The 23,413-nt window shown below is 46.0% G+C and overlaps 2 protein-coding genes and 1 long non-coding RNA gene across 3 annotated transcripts; all 3 read left to right on the forward strand.

Annotated features, from left to right (window-relative positions):
* Positions 1-1,098: 1,098 nt before the first annotated feature.
* LOC123049040 (protein PELPK1) lies at positions 1,099-1,714 on the forward strand. The gene has a single exon (XM_044472042.1). The coding sequence runs from the start codon at positions 1,137-1,139 to the stop codon at positions 1,509-1,511; it is 375 nt and encodes a 124-aa protein (XP_044327977.1). The 5' UTR covers positions 1,099-1,136; the 3' UTR covers positions 1,512-1,714.
* An 8,160-nt stretch (positions 1,715-9,874) lies between these two features.
* On the forward strand, positions 9,875-10,488 carry LOC123049041 (protein PELPK1). The gene has a single exon (XM_044472043.1). The coding sequence runs from the start codon at positions 9,927-9,929 to the stop codon at positions 10,299-10,301; it is 375 nt and encodes a 124-aa protein (XP_044327978.1). The 5' UTR covers positions 9,875-9,926; the 3' UTR covers positions 10,302-10,488.
* Positions 10,489-17,686: 7,198 nt separating this feature from the next.
* LOC123049042 (uncharacterized) lies at positions 17,687-23,146 on the forward strand. Its single transcript, XR_006423427.1, has 5 exons — positions 17,687-17,961; positions 18,108-18,238; positions 20,977-21,072; positions 21,212-21,276; positions 21,385-23,146. It is a non-coding gene; the product is annotated as an uncharacterized lncRNA (long non-coding RNA).
* Positions 23,147-23,413: the final 267 nt, after the last annotated feature.

The raw sequence follows: 23,413 nt of genomic DNA on the forward strand, positions 1-23,413 counted from the left end.
GGGAGAGAGATGACGTGGGGGCGTGGGAGATAGATCAGGTAGCGTGTCGACCGGATGATGCCACCTCATCGATCCAGGAGATAGATCCGCGAGATGTGTTTCTTTCCTTTGCCGTATGCGTCGACTGTTACAGACGGCAAAGTATTTTTGCCGTCTGCGTTTTCAATTACACACAGCAAAGAAATGTCTTTGCCGTCTGTAATTGAAAATGCAGACGGCAAAGATACTTTGCCGTCTGTATTTGTCCTTGCAGACGGCAAAGTGACCTTTTTGCCGTTTGTATTTTTTTTCGCAAACGGCAAAGTATATTTTGCCGTTAGTTTTTTTTTTGCCGTCTTCTGATGACGGCAAACCATCTCTTTGCCGTCTGCCCAACAAAAAGCTGACGGCAAACTAGCTGTTTCCGTAGTGTTTCCCTCTTATCTTAATTTATGACATGAACTTAATAGTACTCTCGAGACAAATGGGCAACTACCAACTTCAGGGCCTGGGTGATCAGGGTGGACAAGTTTAGAGACCCAAAAATGTATTTCACTGTGTGCATCCTTCTTTTTTTTTTTGCCAAAAGCATCATTCATGTCTTGAGCGTATTGATGCCGAGATCAGTATAGCTCTTTTCGATATCAATAAATTTCGTTTATCGAGAAATTGAATCCCATCTAGAAAAACCGAAGGACCAAATGGTCACGCATTAGTCTTACATCACCGTTTGGGTGCCGCTAACCGTCGAGCTCGGATGTGGGAGGAGGGAGTAGGAAGAAAGGGGAGGAGTCGTCCTACCGGTGGCAGCAACAGTCAATGCAGATGTCCAAACTTCCTTGTGTTCATGTGCGATTTGATGGTCCCTTGGACAAGTTATTTCGTCTTAGCAGCTGGCCTAACAGCCAAGATAACTAGGCAGGTTCTCCCTTCACCCAAATCAGATTGTAAGCAGGCAGCCAGACTTAGACTATCAAACTAAAGAGCACACATAAACTGAGAACTGCAGGCGAGTAGGTGACCAACCATTTTGCAAAGTAGGGACTCGCATGACAAGCAAGCGTTTTTGAACTCTATAAATAGAAAGTAGCAGCTGTTGTCCCTCCCACATCAAAACCACATCACACGAGCTAGTACAATCACAGGCATCCATCAAAATGGCTTCAAGAAACACGGCTTTATTCCTCGTCGGGCTGCTCCTCTCGTGCATTGCCATGAGCAACGGAGCAAGAATCCTGGAGGAGAAGACGACTCCTTCCAAAGGCGAGGAGCACCTGCCGGAGCTGCCAGCGCTGCCCAAGGTCGAGCTGCCGCCGTTCCCGGAGGTGCATCTGCCACCTAAGCCTGAACTGCCCAAGGTAGAGCTGCCGTCTTTCCCTGAGGTGCACCTGCCACCCAAGCCCGAGCTCCCAACGTTCCCAGAGGTGCACCTTCCAGCCAAGCCGGAGCTGCCTAAGGTGGAGCTGCCACCAAAGCCAGAGATGCCCACCATCCCGGGGTTCCACTTCCCGAAGCCGGAGGCTAAGCCATGAAGAATGTCTTCAGTTGTCTTCTCTTTGCTTGTGGTCCTACATGTTCCAGTTACTCATGTTGTGTCTTCCGTGTGGTTGTTTAGATTTTTGGCGAGTCATTTGTGTGCGTATTGCATCTATTTAGATGGAACGCACATGTACAAAACAGATGGATGTTTACATCAATGTATTTCCCTTTTAACGAAAAACATTTGAAAAGTTTAGACTCTGCTCAACATGCACGATTCATTCTATCAACAATTTTCACCAGAAGATTGTTCGGGCTTGGCCGTCTAGGTGTGCTCCAATCTCGCAGGACTTGGACGTGCTAGCTACCTAGCCAGTCACTAATTTGTGGGCCGAGCGGGAGGTGGGGATCCATATCGGGATAATTTCTCTGGTCGGTTCCGGTCGGCCACGACGACGATGACGCCCGTGGGTGCCGATTTTCTTCTTGGAGACGTCGTTCGGACCCGCCATACCTCTTCCCACCTCACAGCTTCTCGGGTGAAACCCTAACCGCGGTGGGCGGCGACGACGTTCTAGGCGTTGTGTCCTTTCTGAAGGCGTCGCGTGAGAGCGTTGTGATGGTGGGCACTGTTTGGGTTCATTCGCAGGTGCAAATGGCGTGCCCCTGGAAGGGCACAACTATTCCGGGGGAAACCCTAGATCTGGGTTTCCCGAATCGGATGATGACGAAGACTGTGGTGCCGTTTTCCCTCCCGAGGGCATTGTTTTGGAGCAGAGGTTCACTGGAGGGGCCAACAGGTCGAGCGGTGTTGCATCTGCCGCATTGAAGATGGCGGGTCTCGACCGCGTGGAGCAATCGAGTCTAGGCGTTAGACGCGGTTTGATGGATGCGTGCAGGCTGGTGGCGTTGTCTAATGCCGTGGTGACGTCGGCGACAGATGGGCCTGACAAGGTCTATGCAACGATCCCACCTGAAGATGGGACGGTGGAAGATGACGGTGGCGGTTCTTAGAGCGTGCGCATGCGGTGCGCATTGTGGGACGCCTAGACCGGTTGATGCTCTCGGCTTGCCAGGCGGGCGGCTTATTGAGGCCACTAGATTAAGGTGTCCGTTGATACGGCTAGGACATATCTCTATACTTGTAGGTGTAGCGATTTTGTTCGCCTCTAAGGTTGCTTTGGGTTGATGTTTATATTTATTTAAAAATGGTTGCATGCATCATTTGATGCAGAGGCCGGGGATAATTCCCCTTTTTGAAAAAAATAGCAATAGAGAAAGCACGAATGCGAGCCTCTCCTCGCTGCCGCAATTTGCTATGGGTCTGTTCCTCCTGGCAGAAGGGGTACACGTCAAGATGGACACACCGCGGACCCGTTTCTTTTGCGAAGGATCTGGACCAAAACGCAAGTACCACATGGTTAAGTGGGCTGCGGTGTGCCGTCCCAAGGATCTGGGAGGGCTTGGGATCACAAACACCAGAATCCAGAACATTGCACTTATGTGCAAATGGATTTGGAAACTCTCGCAGGGAGCGACGGGTCTATGGGTTGACCTGCTGCGTGCCAAGTACTTCCCGAACGGGAATTTTTTCGAGGGCGTGGCGAGGGGATCTCCTTTCTGGAACGATCTCCAAGCGGTCCGGCCAGCCTTCGCTCAGGGAGCCAAGTTCTCCATTGGCAATGGACGCTCGGCTCGCTTCTGGCTAGATCACTGGGTGGGAGCCCAACCCCTCTGGGCCGATTTCCAGAACCTCTATACTCTGGCTATCAACCCGGAGATTACAGTTGCCACGGCTCTTGCCTCTTCCCCTCCGGCATTACATTTCCGGAGAGAGTTATCGCAAGTAGAACAAGCACACCTAACGGAATTGCTTGATACCATTGCGCCGGTTTCGCTGTCGTCGACGGAGGACACAGTCACCTGGGCCCTCACCCCGTCTGGCAAGTTTTCAGTCAAGTCTCTTTCCCGTAAGCTGTGCCAGGGCCCATCCTTCCAGATGCCAAATGGCTTGTGGAGCGCGCGCCTTCCCCTTAAGATTAAGGTGTTTTTCTGGCAACTGTTCCGTAATAGACTGCCCACTTCGGCTAACGTCGCCAAACGCAATGGGCCGTCGACCGGCCTGTGTGCGATATGTAACGTCCTGGAGGATGCGACCCATGTTTTCTTCCGTTGTCCACTGGCACGTTTTGCTTGGAGCACCGTTCGTGCAGCGGCCAACACCTCCTGGGATCCCCGGTCAGCGTCTGACCTCGCTACCATAGTAGACTCGATACATGGTGGCAACAACCGAGTGCTCTGGAGCTGTATCGGCGCCTTGACCTGGGCAGTCTGGCTCACTAGAAACAAACTAGCTATCGAGGGTATCTTCCCATCTCACCCTGCTAACATAATCTACAAATGCAACCTTCTTCTGCAGCAGTGGAGTCCGTTGGCGAAGCGCAAGGATGCTGAAAAACTGAAACATGCCCAAGATCGCCTCCGTCAGATCTACGTTTTGGCTAGGGAGCCATCTGCCACCTCTGCGCCGTGAAGTGGCCCTTTTGTCTTGCGAGCGAGCCTGCGTGCTCTATGCTCTGCCTCCGGGCCTGTATTTTGCATTGCTGCGTGCTTCTGTTGGCCTGGTCTAAACTTGTGTGCCTTCGCGTCGTCGTGGTCTGAGCCTCCGTGCTCCTGTTTGAAACATTTGTCTGAGCCTCCGTGCTCATGTTCGAGGTCCTAACTGTGTCTGTTACGCTGCCTATGTTGTGGGCTTTATTAAATTAAAGCCGGACGCTCCCAGCGTCTACGTTCTAAAAAAAAGAAAGAAATAGCTTTTCAATTCATATAATGATTCACGTTTGCACATTTTGGTGCTGATTTTCTTTTTTATCTCTCAGTTTTGCCTCTTGCGAGAACCGAGGAAGTATATTCATTGACTAATCTGTACAGTCCAAACAATATTGTTATCCAGCAATCATTTGACTAGTCCAGCTGTATGGTTCTGTTTCATAACTGCACAAAACTTATTTCCTTGCCATCTCCAAAAATTTTCGGAATTTTTGTAATCTCTTCACTGATTGTTAGTGGTGGTTTAGCAAACCTGGTAAACATAGAAAACACTATGTTCCTTGTTCGGATTAGCTCATATGTTTTTCTTCTAACAAAAAGGCTAGCCCCTATTATTCAGTTCTCTTCACATTCAAGCTGAATAGTTTCTTGTTTCATTTGATGCCATCATCGTTTGATGGGAATGTGATGTTGTAGCATCCATGAACAGCTTAAGATTCTATTAATCTCATTTATTTCCTCATTTGTTCAATTTTCTCAGATCATATTGTAAACGTACTATTAATGATTTGGTCCTGCTGCTGTGGCCTCTGGCTTCTGTGGACTCCCACAACGAGAAGGTATCCTTTTCTACTTAAGCATTGCGGATAATATACGTACTTGCTTGTCTTAATTATAATATACCCTTTGACAGAACATTTGGTCTTCACAGCTAACCTAACAGCTGTATGTGCTTGTACTGTCGTACCTACTACCCTGCACGCGGCATCACGGTGTCCTCAACTACAACCTAAACAGCCAAACGTTGAGCAGATATAGACTCCAAAACGAATTGCATACAAGTAGATGACCTAACCTGTTGCAAAGCTCCGGGCTCTTTGCGCATGCTGCCTTCTGTACCCTATAAGTAGCAAGTAGGAGCTGCTATCTCTCCCACACTCAAATCGCACTGCCCAGGCTAGCCAGTGCTGCAGCTGCACACGTCGAGCAATATGGTTTTGAAAAACTCCGCCGTTTTCCTCCTCAGTCTTCTTCTCTCATGCGTTGCCATGAGCGGGGCAGCGAGAATCCTAGAGGATACCGTTCCGTCCAAGGAGGAGCACCAGCCCGAGGTGCCATCACTTCCCAAGGTGGAGCTGCCACCGTTCCCAGAAGTGCACCTGCCACCTAAGCCTGAGCTGCCCAAGGTGGAGCTTCCGCCGGTCCCTGAGGTGCACCTGCCATCCAAGCCGGAGATGCCAGAGATGCCCAAGGTGGAGCTGCCGCCTGTCCCGGAGGTGCACATGCCACCCAAGCCGGAGTTGCCCAAGGTGGAGTTGCCAACGTTCCCAGAGGTGCATCTGTCATCCAAGCCGGAGATGCCCAAGGTGGAGTTGCCGCCGATGCCCAAGATGCCCACTGTTCCCGGGATCCACTTCTCGGAGCCGGAGGCCAAGCCATGAGAACCGCGCTTACCAACATTGTTATTTCGTTGTTCTTCGCTCGTACATTTACCTGTTGCTGTGTCGTGTCGATGATCTGATTGTTTAGTTGTGGTTTTCGGCGAGTGTTGTGAGTGATTTGCTTATATATTTGTATATATGAGAAATATGCTTTCACACCCTTTTGTCATAAGAGCAGTTCAAAAGTATGCATGCTTCTAAGTTTTCACCGTAAGCTTCGTTTGCACCTATCCATTTCCCATTGAAAAAACATAAAACTATATAAATAAATTTTTCTCTTCAACCTTAAGTCTCCTAGCTTTAATACCTGATATTAGGACGCATAAATTGTAATCAGTAAGTTTTTGTGAATGGTCTAAACACCAGTGATCAAGAGGGTGTTTCTAGGGTCTCACTAGAGAGGCCAACTAGTGCATGCATGACTACTATCGAGTGAACAGACGTGGCAGAGATCTGGGTGTCATGTATCAACATATATAGACAACGCTGATGAGGGGTGTCAGACAACTTTCGTTTTACTTTCATCGAACGTGTTCACTTGAGTGGACAAATACGTTCAAATTGTTCTATTGGATGAAACTGACATGTCGACAAATATTCAAAAGAAAAATAATAATACAACAAACAACCAAACCAACATTACGAGTGTCCAACCCTACAAAATATTGACTGAGACGCCAGGCGCCGTGAACACATCACAAGTTAAGCAATCGAGCAACCGAACTATAACCAGGGCTTGAAGCTCAGAAATAGTTATATGGATAAATAGGCAACGACCAACTTTAGGACCTCTAGGTGGCAGTGCGGACCAAACGTGCTTTGGATCAAATATTGAACTCAAATATTCGGACTTTCAAATTTGTTAATGGGCTTTTCATCTGGATGAGAATTAGAGAAGTCTCATCTAGATGAGAACTAGCTATACCCGTGCGGCGGCACGCCACACCCCATCGATAGATACGCGTGTGTATATGCTACTTGTCGTGGTACTTTCATCTTCGACAAAAAATACACAGCCTCACAATCAACTTACACTGTTAAATACAAAATTGAGGTAGTCATGTGAATGATTTAACTGAACAACAAAAATCAAAGCAAGAATTGCTGCTTTCACCAACCGTGCTCAGGCAAGGCCAAATAACCAACAAATTCAAGCCAGTTTGGGTTAACTTAGTGTGCTACAAAATCACGTAAGTCATACAGCTCAACAAACATATGCAGTATATTTTTAACACCATGGGGAAGAGTACCCAGACTACACAAAAGAAATCAGATGTGCAAGTATCTACCTTTTATGTGACTGTCCAGTTCAGTCGTATATATAGCACAAACCATTTTCCTTCTTGCTCGTCTTACAGGTGAGGAATCAACTGGTGAACTGCAGCTCAAGGGGCTGAGCCCTACGCCACCCTACTCCACGGCTACCACGAAGAGGATCGATGCCTGCAATCCTCCAATCCAAGGCCATGTCTCTCTGGGCGTACCTCTCAGGCTCCGGCTGCCGCCGGTGCAAGGACACGATCAACATCCAGGAGGACGTCGTGGGGAGAACTGCGATAGCCGTGGCACTCTGCCTGGATGGCCAGGGCATGGAAGAGGACGCCGGTGGCTGGGACGGCGCTGTCACAGCTCCAGGGCTCGACAGTGCTTCTATGACTTGAAGATAACCTGGCATACATATGAAAAGTTGCTAGCTTATCTTAATACAAACCCATGGACATTCACAAACCAAGTGAATTTGTTGTACCTTCTCTTATTGGACATCCGTAGGCCTGTATGTACTTGGAATAGCAAGTATAGTCTAGTGACTGGAAATATTTCATCGAAAGGATGCTAGGCAAAAGAAGCAGCAGTTAGATGTGACAGAATAAATAATTTACCGCTCCAAATCTTTACCAGAAGTTTAAGAGAAACATTAGAATTTAGGAATTCTAGAGAGTTTAAACATCAGCAGTGATTTGTTCTTGTTTGAATACCAATAAGAAAAATCAGTTACAAGTACTACTAATCCTTTCTTTAATCCAAAGGAAAAAAAAGGCTATCATCTATACATGCATTTATTTGTTCAGTGAACAGAAGCCGCAGACCCATTCAAATTCAAAATCATAGGCAACATAGCTCAGAGAAACAAAATACACACCATGAATGTCAAAAGGCTTGCTTGCTTGTCTATCCTAATGCTCTTCACACAGGCCATTATAATCAATATCAAACATAAACAGGAATCACAAATTAAGGAATGCCACCGGTCTGACTAAATTCCACAAATTGAACAACGGCTGCTTCGGCAAATTTCATAATGTCGACAGAGGATTGGCGGAACAACGGCTGCTCCGGCAAATCGTTCTGACATTACACCGAATACTTGGTCTGCGTTGGAGCAAGCGTCACACGGGGGTGGGCAGCTACGCCCAGAATGATGCTTGGGCCATGGCAAGCTCCTTCATGTGAACTCGACCTGCATGAGTAGTAGTAAGCCACCGGAAAAAGTGACAAAGGACTGGCGGGACAGACCGTGATCGCCGCTGCACTCGTTATCTGGCATATGGACATCCACCGGCTGAGACGGAGACGGTATGGACGACCAAAGAAAGGGGGTAGGGGCATGTGCATGAGACACCGGTGGAAGACACAGGGCGCCGGTGGCCGCACCGTCGCGTCCATGCCGAGACGCCGTTTCCACGCGACTAAATATTCAGAAAGAAACCAGCAATCCATGGTTCCCCATATCAGAAGAGGGGTAGGAGACGTTAGGGAGATCCCCGCTGCTGCATGCCGCAGCCACGCCGCAAGTCGCTCTCAGGGTCACCGCTGCACCTGCCGCCATCGCAACGCTAGCTCCGCGTAGACTTGCCCCGCCGCGCGCTGCGTGAGCCCCTCCATGGCCTCGTGCTTCCTTTCTTGGTGTCACGCTCACGCATGCCCTGCACTGGTTGTCGCCATCGCCGCGGCGCAGTCCGCTGCGAACCAAACCGCGCGCCGAGGGGACCTCGCCGACTGCCAGCACCACCTCGTCCGGCCCTGCTGGCTGAGGCCTCCCATAGCCGTCGCCGCCGCTCCCTGCTGGTGCGTGTGGGCGCTGCGTGATGGGTATGGGCGCTGAAGCGAGCTTGAGAGACGGGAGCAATTTATAGGGAGGTATGGCGGTGAAGCGGTGAATCGACGGTTGAGCGGTGGGCGGTGGAGGCCGAGAGCCCACCCGAGCCTTCGAGAGAAGCATCGACACGCGGAGGTAACCGAGAGGAGAAGAGAAAACCAATCCGCTAATCACTATCGACACAGATTGCTAAGTGCACCCAAGGCGTACCCAGCAATTTCCCCCGCTAATTAACGTGTCGGCTTCCCATTGGCCGAGTTTTCACTGCAAGAAAAACTCAAAAAAACTGTAAACAAGAATCCTAGCTGGTTTAGTATATTTAGAATTAGAGAAGTCTCATCTAACTCCTACACTATTTTTCCTGCCAAAAAAAACTCCTACACTAATTGATTAACCAAAGAAAAGAAAAAAATCTGATGAATCTCCACGTAAAATCCAACAATGTGGGAGTTAGATGAAACATAATTATTTTTCTCTAGACGAGATGTAGATTGAATTTTCACTACCTCGACTAATTGGATCACATGTAGGAAAAATATGATGACCAAACATTTACGCGCTAGTATTATAGCATAACCACTCAAGGCCCCGCTGATCATCAAGCTCGGGTGTCGGAGAAGAAAGAAAAGGGAAGAGTCTGGTTGGCAGCCGCAACACCATTGCTAATGTACTATTCCCTCCGTTTCACAATACATGTCTTTCATTTATCAAAATATAGATATATCTAGACATGTTTTAGTATATAGGTATATCCATTTTTAACAAATAGAAGTCAAGTATTTTGAAACGGAGGGAGTACTTGCTTGTGTTCTCTACAATCTGATGGTCTCTCCTTGACGCGTTTCGGTCGTCTTAGTAGCTGGCCTAATTAATGGTTGTTTATGATCCCTAGGTCATCATCCTCAACTGCAGCCGTACAACCCGAGAGAACAATCTCAGCCTCTATTCACCCAAATCCCAAGCAACTTTGACTAGAAGTTAAAGTGCACAGATCAACCTGGAAGTGCACACCAGTAGTTGACCAACCTTGTTGCAAAGCCTCACACTGTGTGCATTGTTGAACTCTATAAATAGAACGTGAGACATGCTATCTCTCCCACATCAAAACCGCACCACAAGAGCTAACTAGAAGCCTAGAACAACCATAGGCGTCCAGCAAAATGGCTTCGAGAAACACCGTTGTATTCCTCCTCGGACTGTTCCTCTCGTCCGTCACCATGAGCAGCGCGGTAAGAATGCTAGAGGAGGAGATGGCTCCGTCCAAAGGTGAGGAGCACCAGCCCGAGCTGCCAACGCTACCCAAGGTCGAGCTGCCGCCATTCCCGGAGGTGCACCTGCCACCTAAGCCTGAGCTGCCCAAGGTAGAGCTGCCGACGTTCCCGGAGGTGCACCTGCCACCCAAGCCCGAGCTCCCAACGTTCCCGGAGGTGCACCTTCCAGCCAAGCCTGAGCTGCCCAAGGTGGAGCTACCACCAAAGCCCGAGATGCCTACCATCCCCGAGTTCCACTTCCCTGAGCCAGAGTCTAAGCCATGAAGACTGTCTTCACTTGTCTTCTCTTTGTTCGCGCTCCTACATGTATCTGTTGGTCGTGTTGTGTCTTTGTGTGATTTCTGGCTTGTCTTTGTGTGATGTGAAGTGCTTATCTATGGCATCTATTCGTGGATGGGATGTACATGTACAAATGTATGTTTATGAAAAATGGAAATGTTGATCTCACGAATTTTCCTTTTCTCTTAAAAACATTAAAAATCTTAGATAATACTATTTATTATCAGTAGTTCTCGCCGACAGGTTGCTTTTCACTTCATATTCTTTCACCCACAAACCACCGCACACACTACTAAGTACTAACTCTAAGATGCAATATTTGCAGCGCATGCAATGCCCTTTGAGTTTGCTGTCGGCATGCTTAAATACCTTGCAAAGTAAGCAGGATTTTGGGACTATTCTGAAATTCCTAGCAATTATATAAACAACCTACATGGCCACAAAGGCCTCGGTCCTACCACAAACTCAATGATTGTGGACCACACTCCACCTATTGGTCGATGTATGAGCTAATATAAAGTGTGCGATATTCCAGAACAACACCTTAAATATGGAATCGTCATTGGCACGTCAATGTTGGATGGTCCAAGCAAATGCGAACAGGGGACAATCACCCCCGTAGCAAATTTCGAGCCAACACCTTTAGTAAGAAAATGGCATGCGGGTGTCGATGTTGCCTGGTCTAGACGATGGAGAATCATGGTTTTCACTAGGATGGTTTACAACCTGCATGTCAATCGCCATTGTCACCGTCGAGGCTACTAGCGTGCTCACATAGAATTAGTCGGCCAAAGAAGATTTTGCCGGAAGAGAAACGTCATCACGTTGTTCCTGGTCACCGTTTGTTCTATTCTCTCGTTGATGGTACACATGCGCACCTTCGTTATTATGGTAGCTAGCCGGCCTTTAGAACTAGATGTTGCTATGGTAGCATGACCATGCCCGCCTTTAGAACTGGATGCTTCACCATTCGTATTTTTATTTTTATTTCTACGAGTGCTTCACCAAATGTTAAGTACTACGTGCTACAATACACACATTTAAGTTTAACAGTTAGTGGTAATGGCACGAGGTTTAACAAACTGATTGGCCAGTAACCAAAAAGCAAGCAGTCACATTATTGACAATGACGTCAATGTGCTACCTCGACGAGGCCTTTCATGTAGTATTATGTGTGGGGTATTTTATGTGTATCACTAAGACAGGGTCGGCCCTGTGTTTCGGGAGGCCCTAGGCGAACTCGACGACATGGGCCCTCTAAGTCCTAAGACCATATATATATATATATATAAAGAGACCGTAAAAAAAATATAATCACCGTAAAAAATATTTTATGTTATGTAAAATTACAAACGTAAAAACATAGTATAAAATATACATAAACTCTGTCTTATGACCTATATTTTTATTTTCTTATACCAAATTTTACGTAGTGAATCAATAGGAATGTAACTATTTGAATTTAAAATGTAATTTAATTATGAAGTGATCGTAAGATTACCTCGGATGAAGAATAACTTATTCTGCACCCTGGGTGATGAATAGCATCACTATATATATATATATATATATATATATATATATATATATATATATATATATATATATATATATATATATATATATATGTATGTATGTATGTGTTTGCGTGATACATATATATAACTTCATTTTGCATAATACTAAAAGTAAACTTTCAACCACACATCTCTAGTTTGAAATTTGACTACAATAGTTGTTGGACAATGCAAAATAAAACAAACATGACATAATTACCTCAAATAGGAAACAAATTTATTTGCTCCTCCGTATACTTTCACAATCTTTATTGACCTTAACATCTGAATTTTCATGCTCGGGATTAGTTCCTTGTCTATGTTCTTCACTGACATCAACAATACTTGAAGATGTAAAATACTTTGTCAAAGAACCCTTCAGTGGTTGAATTTTCAGATGTATTTCTTTCTTTCTTTTTCTTTTTTCAGCATCCGACAAATGCTTCTTAGGCAACATGGCATGCTAATGTCCTAATATTACGAAGCAAAGAGCAGACAACGAATTAGAAATTTATAGACCGGATGGTCAGAACCCTAGACATGTACACAGAATGACAAGAAATTAGGATGGTTGAATACATACTATGAAAGATTGAATTAGAAAATTATACATCAAAAATTAAATACTTCATGGGATGAATCATGGATGAATAGTTTAATATACGTACTAAAGAAACTACTGAAATTAGGGATGGATGAATGGATCAGGAACATCCGAACATGGATATTGGGTACGGACCTGCGTTCGCATACATATGTATTGCCGTATTGCTGGAAGGCAGAGTTGTCGGATTACTGCGTGCCGCGCCGGCAACGAGCGGCTGAGGCACCGAACGTGGAACGACGGAGCGACGGGCTGATGAGACGACGAAGAAGAACCGACGAGCGACGAATGGAAAATGTCAGATTTTTTTATTTTTGAGAAGAAAGGAAAAGCCAGACACTCCGATTGATTTGTTTCACACGTACGCATGCATCGAGCGGCTGTGACTTGCGTGCGCGACGCTTCGCTACGCATTACCAGGCGATCTGATGGGCCGAGCCCATCTTGTTTTCTGTCATAATTTTTTTTGGGAGCAACTAGTTAACGAGCGCTCCTTCGGGAGCCTCGCAACGATCAGCTCCACTTGGCGCGCTCTCAGCCATTCGCCACGTGTCGCGCTCTGGACGCTCCCTCCAGATTTTGCTTTTTTATTTTTCTGCACGCGTTTTCGGCTTTTTAAACGGTTTTTTTCTCGGGTTTTTTTGACGTTTTGGTTTTTGCCCCGGTCTTCCTTAGCGTTTCGACCAAAAAAAATTTGAAAAAAAAAGTTTTTTGCGCGAAAAAAGCCTTTACTTTTTTTTTCTTTCATGAAAAGTCACATTTTTTCGCGAGAGGCACGGTTGTGCTTTAGGGAGAGTCACGGCCGTGCCTTTCGGAAACGAAAAAAAAACGCGTTTTCTGTTTTTTTTTCTTTCGCGAGAGTCACGGTTTTACTTTCGCGAGAGGCACGGTTGTGCTTTCGTGAGAGTCATGGCCGTGCCTCTCGGAAAGGGAAAAACAAAACGCGTTTTCTGTTTTTTTTTCTTTTGCGAGAGTCACGGTTTTGCTTCCGCGAGAGGCAGGGTTGTGCTTTTGCGAGAGTCACGGCCGTGCCTCTCGGAAAGGGAAAAAATACGCGTTTTCTTTTTTTTTCTTTCGCAAGAGTCACGGTTTTGCTTTTGCCAGAGGCACGGTTGTGCTTTCGCGAGAGTCACGGGCGTGCCTCTTTCGGAAAGGGAAAAAACGCGTTTTCTGTTTTTTTTTTCACGAGAGTCACGGTTTTGCTTCCACGAGAGGCACGGTTGTGATTTCGCGAGAGGCACGGGCGTGCCTCTTTCGGAAAGGGAAAACCGTGCTCCCGGTTTGGTTTTTTGTCCGTTTTTTTCGTGAAAAAAAAGTTCGTCAAAACCTATCAACATGGAATCTAGTTTTGAAGATCTCGACGCGAGGAATCCAATGGTGAAAACGGTTTGAAATTTGGACGCACGGTTTAAGAGATAAAACGTTTTGAATAAACGAATCTACAAAAAAAGGAAAACCTCCCAGGTTGCGACAAGTGGCGCGCTGCATGTGCGCCACTTGTCATGACATGGGAAGATGGAGTGTTCTTTGCAACGAGTACTTCTTAATTAGTGATTTCGCATAATTTTTTCCTTGTCTATTTTTTTGCTGGGCTATACTATATGTGCACTACATCATGGGCCCCCCTCCGGCCTGGCCGTCGCCCCTCTGCCCATGCCCCAGGGCCGGCCCTGCACTAAGAGATTTGTGACAGTTTTCGCTTAGTTTTTCGTCAATTAATTAAGCAATTCTCCTTTTCTCCTTAATGAATCGAAACATGGAAAAGAAACACTGTACGCGGTCACCTCTGGGAAATGCAACACGGCTGTTAATTTCCAGTGCATCGTTCTTAGCTCTATACTCACTCGTTTTGGGGCCAAAAAGGCCATGTTGGCACTTGCGTGCTCTTCCACGAGCTGCAGTTCCTTGCAGACGCCATTTCTTCTTAACAGTCGGCCTAATCACAACTACTGACCCTACCTGCTCCCTTGGACATGCACGTCGCCCGCGGCCGGTCCTTTCTCACCCATGGCATCGAACTGAAGCTAGAAAAGGCACACCGATCGTCTAACTAAACCGACTACGTGCAGATGACCAACCTTGTTCCAAATCGCAGGACTCTTTGCGCATGCTGCCTTCTGTACCCTATAAGTAGCAAAGAAGCAGCTGCTATCTCTCCCACACTCAAACCACACTGCTCACTGCCCAGGCTAGCTAGTGCTGCAGCTGCACACGTCGAGCAATATGGCTTTGAAAAACTCCGCCGTTTTCCTCCTCGGCCTTCTTCTCTCATGCGTTGCCATGAGCGGGGCAGCGAGAATCCTAGAGGATACCGTTCCGTCCAAGGAGGAGCACCAGCCCGAGGTGCCATCACTTCCCAAGGTGGAGCTGCCACCGTTCCCAGAAGTGCACCTGCCACCCAAGCCTGAGCTGCCCAAGGTGGAGCTGCCGCCTGTCCCGGAGGTGCACATGCCACCCAAGCCGGAGTTGCCCAAGATGGAGCTGCCAGCGTTCCCAGAGGTGCACCTGCCACCCAAGCCGGAGATGCCGAAGGTGGAGTTGCCGCCGATGCCAGAGATGCCCACTATTCCCGGGATCCACTTCTCGGAGCCGGAGGCCAAGCCATGAGAATAGCCCTTACCAACATTGTTATTTCGTTCTTCGTTGCTCGTACTTGTACCTGTTGTTGTGTTGTGTCGATGATCTGATTGCTTAGTTGTGGTTTTGAGCAATTGTTGTGAGTGATTTGCTTATATATTGGTGTATATACGAGAAATATGCTTTCACACCCTTTTGTCATATAAGAGCATTTCAAAAGTATGTGTGCTTCTATGTTTTCACCGTAAGCTTCGTTTGCACCTATCCATTTCCCCGTCAACAAAACATAAAAATATATAAATACATTTCTCTCTTCAACCTTAAGTCGTCCTAGCTTTAGTACCTGATATTAGGACCCATAAATTGTAGTCATTAAGTTTCGTCAACGGTCTGAACACTAGTGATCCAGAAGGTGTATATAGGGTCTCACCAGAGCGGCTAACCAGTGCATGCATGACTACTATCAAGCGAACTGACGTGGCAGAGATCTGGGTGTCATGTGTCAACATAGACAGACGCTGATGAGGGTGTCGGACAACTTTCATTTTACTTTCATCCGAGTGTGTTCATTCCAGTGGGCAAATACGTTCAAATTGTTCTATAGGATGAAACTGACATGTCGACAAATATTCAAAAGGCAAATAATAATGCAAGAAACAACCAAACCAACATTACGAGTGTCCAACTCTACAAAATATTGACTGAGACGCCAGGCGCCGTGAACACATCACTAGTTAAGCGATCGAGAAAGCAAACTATAACCAGGGTTTGAAGCTCAAAAATAGTTATAGGGACAAATAGGCAACGACCAACTTTAGGACCTCTAGGTAGCAGTGTGATCCACTTGCTTTGGATCAAATATTGAACTCAAATATTCTTATTTTCAGATTTGTTAATTCTCATCTGGATGAGAATTAGAGAAGTCCCAGCTAACTTCTACACTATATTTCCCGCAAAAAAAGAAGAAACTCCTACACTAATTGATTAACCAAACACAAAAATAATAATAAAAAAATCCCCATGAATCTTCATGTAAAATCCAACAATGTGGGAGTTAGATGAAATATAATTATTTTTCATCTAGACGAGATGTAGATTGAATTTTCACTACCTCGACTAATCGGATCACATGTAGGAAAAATATGATGACCGAACATTTACGTGCTAGTATTATAGCAAAACCACTCAGGGCCGCCGATCGTCAAGCTCGGATGAGGGAGTCTGGTTGGCAGCCGCAACGAGCATTGCTAATGTACTTGCTTGTGTTCTCTGCGATCTAATGGTCTCTCTTTGACAAAGCGGGGGGAAACCCTTTTACAGAAAGTCTCTCCTTGACAAGGCGTTTCGATCGTCTTAGTAGCTGGCCTAATTAACGATTGTTTATAATCGCTAGGTCATCATCCTCAACTGCAGCCGTATAGCCCGAGAGAACTATCTCAGCCTCTCTTCACCCAAATCCTAAGCAACTTTGACTAGAAGTTAAAGTGCAGAAATCAACCTGGAAGTGCACACCAGTAGTTGACCAACTTTGTTGCAAAGCCTCACACTGCGTGCATTGTTGAACTCTATAAATAGAACGTGAGACATGCTATCTCTCCCACATCAAAACCGCACCACGAGAGCTAGCTAGAAGCCTAGAACAACCACAGGCGTCCAGCAAAATGGCTTCGAGAAACACCGTTGTATTCCTCCTCGGACTGTTCCTCTTGTCCGTCGGCATGAGCAGCGCGGTAAGAATGCTAGAGGAGGAGATGGCTCCGTCCAAAGGCGAGGAGCACCAGCCCGAGCTGCCAACGCTGCCCAAGGTCGAGCTGCCGCCATTCCCGGAGGTGCACCTGCCACCTAAGCCTGAGCTGCCCAAGGTAGAGCTGCCGACGTTCCCGGAGGTGCACCTGCCACCCAAGCCCGAGCTCCCAACGTTCCCGGAGGTGCACCTTCCAGCCAAGCCTGAGCTGCCCAAGGTGGAGCTACCACCAAAGCCCGAGATGCCTACCATCCCCGAGTTCCACTTCCCTGAGCCAGAGGCTAAGCCATGAAGACTGTCTTCACTTGTCTTCTTTTTGTTGGCGCTCCTACATGTATCTGTTTGTCGTGTTTTGTCTTTGTGTGATTTCTGGTGAGTGTTTGTGTATGTGAAGTGCTTATCTATGGCGTCTATTCATGGATGAAATGTACATGTACAAATGTATGTTTGTGAAAAATAGAAGTGTTGATCTCATTTGTTTCCTTTTTTTCTTAAAAACATTTAAAAATGTTGGATCATATTATTTATTATCAATAATTCTCACCGACAGATTGCTTTTCACTTCATATTCTTTCACCCACAAACCATTGCATGCACTACTAACTCTAATATGTAATATTTGCAGCCAGAGGCGCAGGCAGTAGGGGGGCGAGCGGGGGCCAGACCCCCCCTATGGATCGGCCACACCCAACAAGTTCTAGCGTGGGCTAGTACTGATATTAGGCTTAATTACCAGCCAATAGGAACGCATATGGGCTAAAATCGTAGTGTCAAGCCCAAAACAATTTACAACAAGTCAACAAGGGCCAAGGACGTATGCACCCACACCGTCAACTATAGACTTAAAAAACGTCACATATAATCGATCAACGCGCACGCACGCATAATCACACATCGTGGGCCTGTGGCAACTTCCTAAACTCCACAGTTTCGGCGCTGACGCTACGCGCGACCTGGCGGCTAGGGTTTGCGCTCGATGGAGCACATGAACATCGTCGCCGGCCACTAGTCGCCGGACCGTCGCCGTGGCTTGCCGCGCATCAATCGAGTATGATTCTACCTGTATACGGTCATACGGAGTATATGGACCACGGTCAGATGGGCAGCACGCCCGCACCGCCACACCCAAATTCGCTAACTTCGTCATGTGAACCAGAATCAGAGGTATTATTGTGTATATATTAATAATATTGTAGCGTCATTTTGATTCAACAAACAAATTCATAAGTTGTCAGTAGTTAGTATATTTTGTCACTTGTTAGATCAGCTGCAGATTACATATTTTCTTTGTACTAATGTTAGAATTGCAGAGGTCATGGAGAGGAAGACACCACCGACAAGTAATTTTCAAGCCAATTGCTGTAAACTCTAACTCTACGGTTCAAGATGAAAATCCAACTGGGGAGATAGATGCCACATAGCAACCTACTGAATGTAAAAGGTAAAGCTTGTGTTTATCCAATGGTTGATAGATTATTGTGTTTTCAGTAATTAAACTTATCAAGACACGTGTGTGTTCGAGAAAATGGGTGACTGTATTCTTCTACATTGCATGGTTGTATACATTGGGAAGGAAATAGTTGCAAAATTTAATGTTAATGAGAATATTGATTTTGTTCGATTGGCTCTGTGTGTGTGGGGTGGGGGGCGTAGGCATACCTATACTTCAGGCTAGTAGAAATGCACGTATGCTATTTATTGAAATTTGTTAGGTTACTTGTTCGGTATAGCTACAGTATTTAATAATTGAAATATTTGTGCTATGTCTCATTTGTGTTTCAATAACTTCTTCGCCCCCCCCCCCCCCCCCCCCCCATGTTCAAATCCTGGCTCCGCCCTTGTTTGTAGCGCATGCAATGTCCTTTGAGTTTGCTGTTGGCATGATTAAATTCCTTGCAAAGTAAGCAGGATTTATGGACTATTCTGAAATTCCTAGCAATCATATAAACAACCTACATGGCCACAGTAGGCATACCTATACTTCAGGCTAGTAGAAATGCACGTATGCTATTTATTGAAATTTGTTAGGTTACTTGTTCGGTATAGCTACAGTATTTAATAATTGAAATATTTGTGCTATGTCTCATTTGTGTTTCAATAACTTCTTCACCCCCCCCCCCCCCCCCCCCTATGTTCAAATCCTGGCTCCGCCCCTGTTTGTAGCGCATGCAATGTCCTTTGAGTTTGCTGTTGGCATGATTAAATTCCTTGCAAAGTAAGCAGGATTTATGGACTATTCTGAAATTCCTAGCAATCATATAAACAACCTACATGGCCACAAAGGCCTCGGTCCTACCACAAACTCAATGACTGTGGACCACAATCCGCCAGTTGATTGATATCTCTACTATTAAAGGAGGATCGAATGTCGTGATGGTTCGACCTCTCCACCCGCCCGCCTCGTGCGATAGCTATCCCCATCTCGTGCGATCCCCGCAGAAAAAACTCAGCGAACGAATGAGCCGTTTCCATCAACCTCCGCCCCCACGATCAGGCCACCCACACAGCATGGCATGCAAAAAGCAACGATCAGGCACAAACGTCTCACGCCCCCGTCGGCACCCAACCTCCTTGCTCCTCCCGATCTCATCTATCTCCTGAAAAAAATCGCCACAGCCGTCCAGCCCGAAGCAGCCGCTCTCCCTCGTATTCCTCGCCGCCGTCCACTCCTAGAGCTTCCTCCTCCACCAAGCGCCCGCCCTCCCATGGTCGTGGCCCATCCTCCACTTTTCCTCACTGTACATCCCCGCACCGACGTACACGAAGCTCACGCAGGCCGCCATTTATCATGCTCACCACCATCCTCGCGCTCAAGCACAGGCCACACATAGATGATGGCGTTGGCCGCGTCGACGAGGTTGGGAGTCCCTCGACCCAACCCTTGCCCTCGCCTGCATTGACGGGCCCGCCCGTGACGGGACCGAGACCATGTCCATCTCGCCATGCCTCGTGATCCCCACGGCGGCGCCCAGCCCCGTGCTGCTGCCGCGGTCGCGCGGCCCGCCGGGAATGTAGGCTTTTCCCCGGCCGTGCGCACCGGCGCGCTCAGGTGAGGCTGCTCGCCCTCGCCGGGTTCCCCCGGCGCCCGCCTTCCGTCTACTCACCGTGCCGTCGGGTGATCTCTTTGTGCGTGTATGCAGGGGATACGCCGCTCTGCCGCAGCCGCTGGTCCGGCCATGCCGGAGCCGGGGGAGCGCCGTCGTGTGCAACGCGTCGGTGTAGCTCAGCCCGCCCACGATGCAGTGGGTCTCCGTCGCGGCCGCCGCGTGAGTGCCTCCCCTCATCTCCTTGGCGATACCTAAAAGTACCTTTTCCGGTGCAATTTGCTCCTACAGAAACGCATGAGCCCTATCCGGGCTCCGAATCTGTTCGTGCTTTTGCTTGCGAGAGCTGTAAATTGCGCAACTGCTGGTGTCAGATTGTAAGATGCGCGATCCTGTCATAGATTCTGCAATCTGTCGATGGTTACTCGTTCAGAACTCAGAGGGCATCATACAACAACTGTTAGATGGAGTTGGTTCTTGATTAAACATGAGCTGATATTTTCACAGCGAGTAAAAAAATAAACGCATCATGTCCACAGCTCTAGGAGGTAGGAGCAACATTAACACACTTCACAAGAACTAGATAGACAGTGTACTTGCAGTACCATATGCTGCGATGACGAATGCTGCTAGATATTCAGTCTGTTTACGCATGAACATGACACCTTGTGTTCAGTAGCATCACTCTGTATCACAGGAAAGTGCAATGCATGGTTTTCGTATTAAATGTTTGAATGTCATATAACTCGAAATGCAGAAATTTACTCAGCGTTTGGACCACTTGGTGACTTGCTTAGCTTGCTGCAGAATTGTAGTATTACTTTATGCTTCTGATCCATCATAAGTTACTATCGATCGCATTCATGTTACGATACTAACTTGTCAACACCAAGGTGGTAATCTTGCTTCAGATCTTGGATGAGTTACTGGAGCTATTCAGGCCATGACTCCAAATTGTAATTGCTTTCTTGAGGACCGGCAATCTTGAATAACTAAAAGTAGTAATAATTCTTTGAAAACTCAGCTCTTGCTATTCGCCATGTAGTTTCTTCCATTCTGTGACATATTTGGTTTTGTCATAAAATGTTGGACTATTATTTGAGCATTTTATTTATTACTCTTTTGCCTGTTGCAGAGTGCTCTTGCTTGCTAAAGGCACAGGCATACACAAATCTTTCCTCGTGCCATTGTTTGTTCTGCAAGCACCTAGCCCTGTAATCTCATGGATCAAGTACGGTTCTGCCACTTGGCCCAAAAGAACTATTACCTTTTCCTCTTTTCTTGCTATTTCTACTAGATGTTTATCCTTTTTGAGACAAGAATACTTACTTTTGGCGTACTTATCCTATGGTGTCTATTCCAAATTTTAGGAGTGAATATGGGCTGTGGACTGCTTTTCTTGCGCTTGCAGTGCGTTTGTTCTTACCCTTTCCAGGTAGAGTAACAACGAAGATCCATATGTCCTGCTTAAAATCAAGTATGATATTTGACAAGAGATGGAACAGATATATGTTACTTATGCACGTGTGTCTGTCTATTGCAGATGAGCTAGAGCTTCCACTGTCAATGATGCTGGCGGTCAGCATTGCTCCTTACCAGGTGATGAATGTGAGGTATGTAACATTCTCACCAGTTTGAAAGACATTGGCAGTACTGCTGCATATGTCTTTGATAATTCAACCACTTGGTCAATTGTCCGCTAGATGAAAAGTGTCTAAAAAGAAAGGAAATTAACTTGTAGAAGAACTTTTAAGCTGAGAATTCATTGCCTAGCTTAGCCAGTGCAACGTGAAAAAGGTATAAGAGGATCTAGCTTAATCCATGTGTATGGTAGCAGATCATATACTTTGCTTTTTTCAATTTTCTAAATTACAGTTTCACCCCTAGCCACATTTGCGGGTAAAACAATGTAGTTTGCGCAAGCAGCAGATCTAGAGAATCTTTTGTAGGGCGTGAGTTACTTGATAGACATCTAATAAAAAGAGGCATTTTCTTTCAGCTTGATACAGAATATACCAGTGCTATTGGGTGCTCTTTGGTACTACAATTGCCTCACCCACTCTACAAAACCTTGAGTGTATACGGTCTTTTGTTCTTCACTATTACATTATTAAGGCTGCTAATTTGTGCTATGTACAGATGAAAACACATAATGTGACATAATTGATTCATGTGACGATCCAGTGTTCCCTCTGCTCTTTTTGTGTGAACTCTAGCTAGAAAATTTAGCTGGGGTATTTTTTTGCCACTTATTATTTGTTACAAAGAGTTGGGTGTTTCTAGACACAAAATATTTTGTTTACTGGTTTGTACCAATGGGTTAGTTCCATCTCAGGTTAAATTAGTCAGTGTTGATAAAAAATGAAATTTGGCCATATAGGTTGATCGATCATTGATGGTACAGATGTGAAAAGCAACAATTTTATATCCCACTGTGTTGGACCCAAATACCTTCTGGAAAAAAATTATGAAGGGTGGGATACTAGACCGCCATGTAATTTCAGTTATATCTTTATAAAATAGGTGGAATTTTAGGTATGGTCTGCTATCCCCCCCCCCCCCCCCCCCCAACCCCCTCCCTAATTTGGTTCTATTTGTTTTTTAAGGTACCTATTTATTTTGAGTTTCTCTATATCAAACACAGAGGTTGAATGTATGGATGTTTTTTTTGACGGGAGGTTGAATGTATGGCTTAGCACTACATGTGGCTTGTTCTGCTCAAGTTATTTCAGATACATGCCTCAGTTAATCCTTTGCAGGATCTTGAGGAGCTCTTCTGTGTTGTAGTGCTTTGAAGGTGAAGCACGTTCCTTGGATTTTGCTCTGTTATTGTTGTAAGAAGTAGTATCTTTGTGCTTTTAGCATTGAGAATATTCAAGGAACTACCTACTACGACATCATTTTCTAGGAAATTAGGTCATAACAAGAGACGATGAATCCGTTATTTTCCTTGTTGTGGGTAGGGTCGAATTTTGAATGACCAAGCTTTTGTATGATTTTGATTGACCAAGCTTGCTTGCTGCTTGCTTGTCAGTCAGGCTATGTTGGTGGATTTTAGAGAGAACTTGTCTTCGAACAATACTATCCAGAAGCAGCAAGGGAAAGACAACCATTGCATTACTACACTTAGATAATTTTGACTTGTTAGCTACACCGTTTGGATGGTGCTACTTGTAGAAAATTATAGACAATCAACCCTTCAAAATTTACCGGACACATCATCCTGGAGTACAAGATATTTTTATAACTATGCCTACAGCTCATGATCTCTATGCCTAAATTTATTATTTGGTGGCATTGTGAGGATATTTTCCATGGTGACCAATATCCATTAAGCTATAAGAGATTTGATTGAGAACATGAGGATACATTTTCTCTTACACATAATGATAAAAATGTATGTCGACTATTTTATGGGCCGAGCGCTTTTGGCAGAGGGCTTATTAGAGCAAAGAGTTGACCGTGTGTTTGTAGTTGACGGGGAGACAACTGGCAAGGTTGGAACACCAACAATGATGATGAATGACGTGCAAATTTATTGTTCCGTGGCAACGTACGGGCACTAAGTTAGT

The sequence above is a fragment of the Triticum aestivum genome, chromosome 2D, assembly GCF_018294505.1.
Source record: "Triticum aestivum cultivar Chinese Spring chromosome 2D, IWGSC CS RefSeq v2.1, whole genome shotgun sequence".
NCBI classification, from domain to species: domain Eukaryota; kingdom Viridiplantae; phylum Streptophyta; class Magnoliopsida; order Poales; family Poaceae; genus Triticum; species Triticum aestivum.

Excerpts from the sequence above, each read along its gene's own strand:
- LOC123049040 (XM_044472042.1), top strand. The coding sequence starts at position 1,137 with ATGGCTTCAAGAAACACGGCTTTATTCCTCGTCGGGCTGCTCCTCTCG.
- LOC123049041 (XM_044472043.1), top strand. The coding sequence starts at position 9,927 with ATGGCTTCGAGAAACACCGTTGTATTCCTCCTCGGACTGTTCCTCTCG.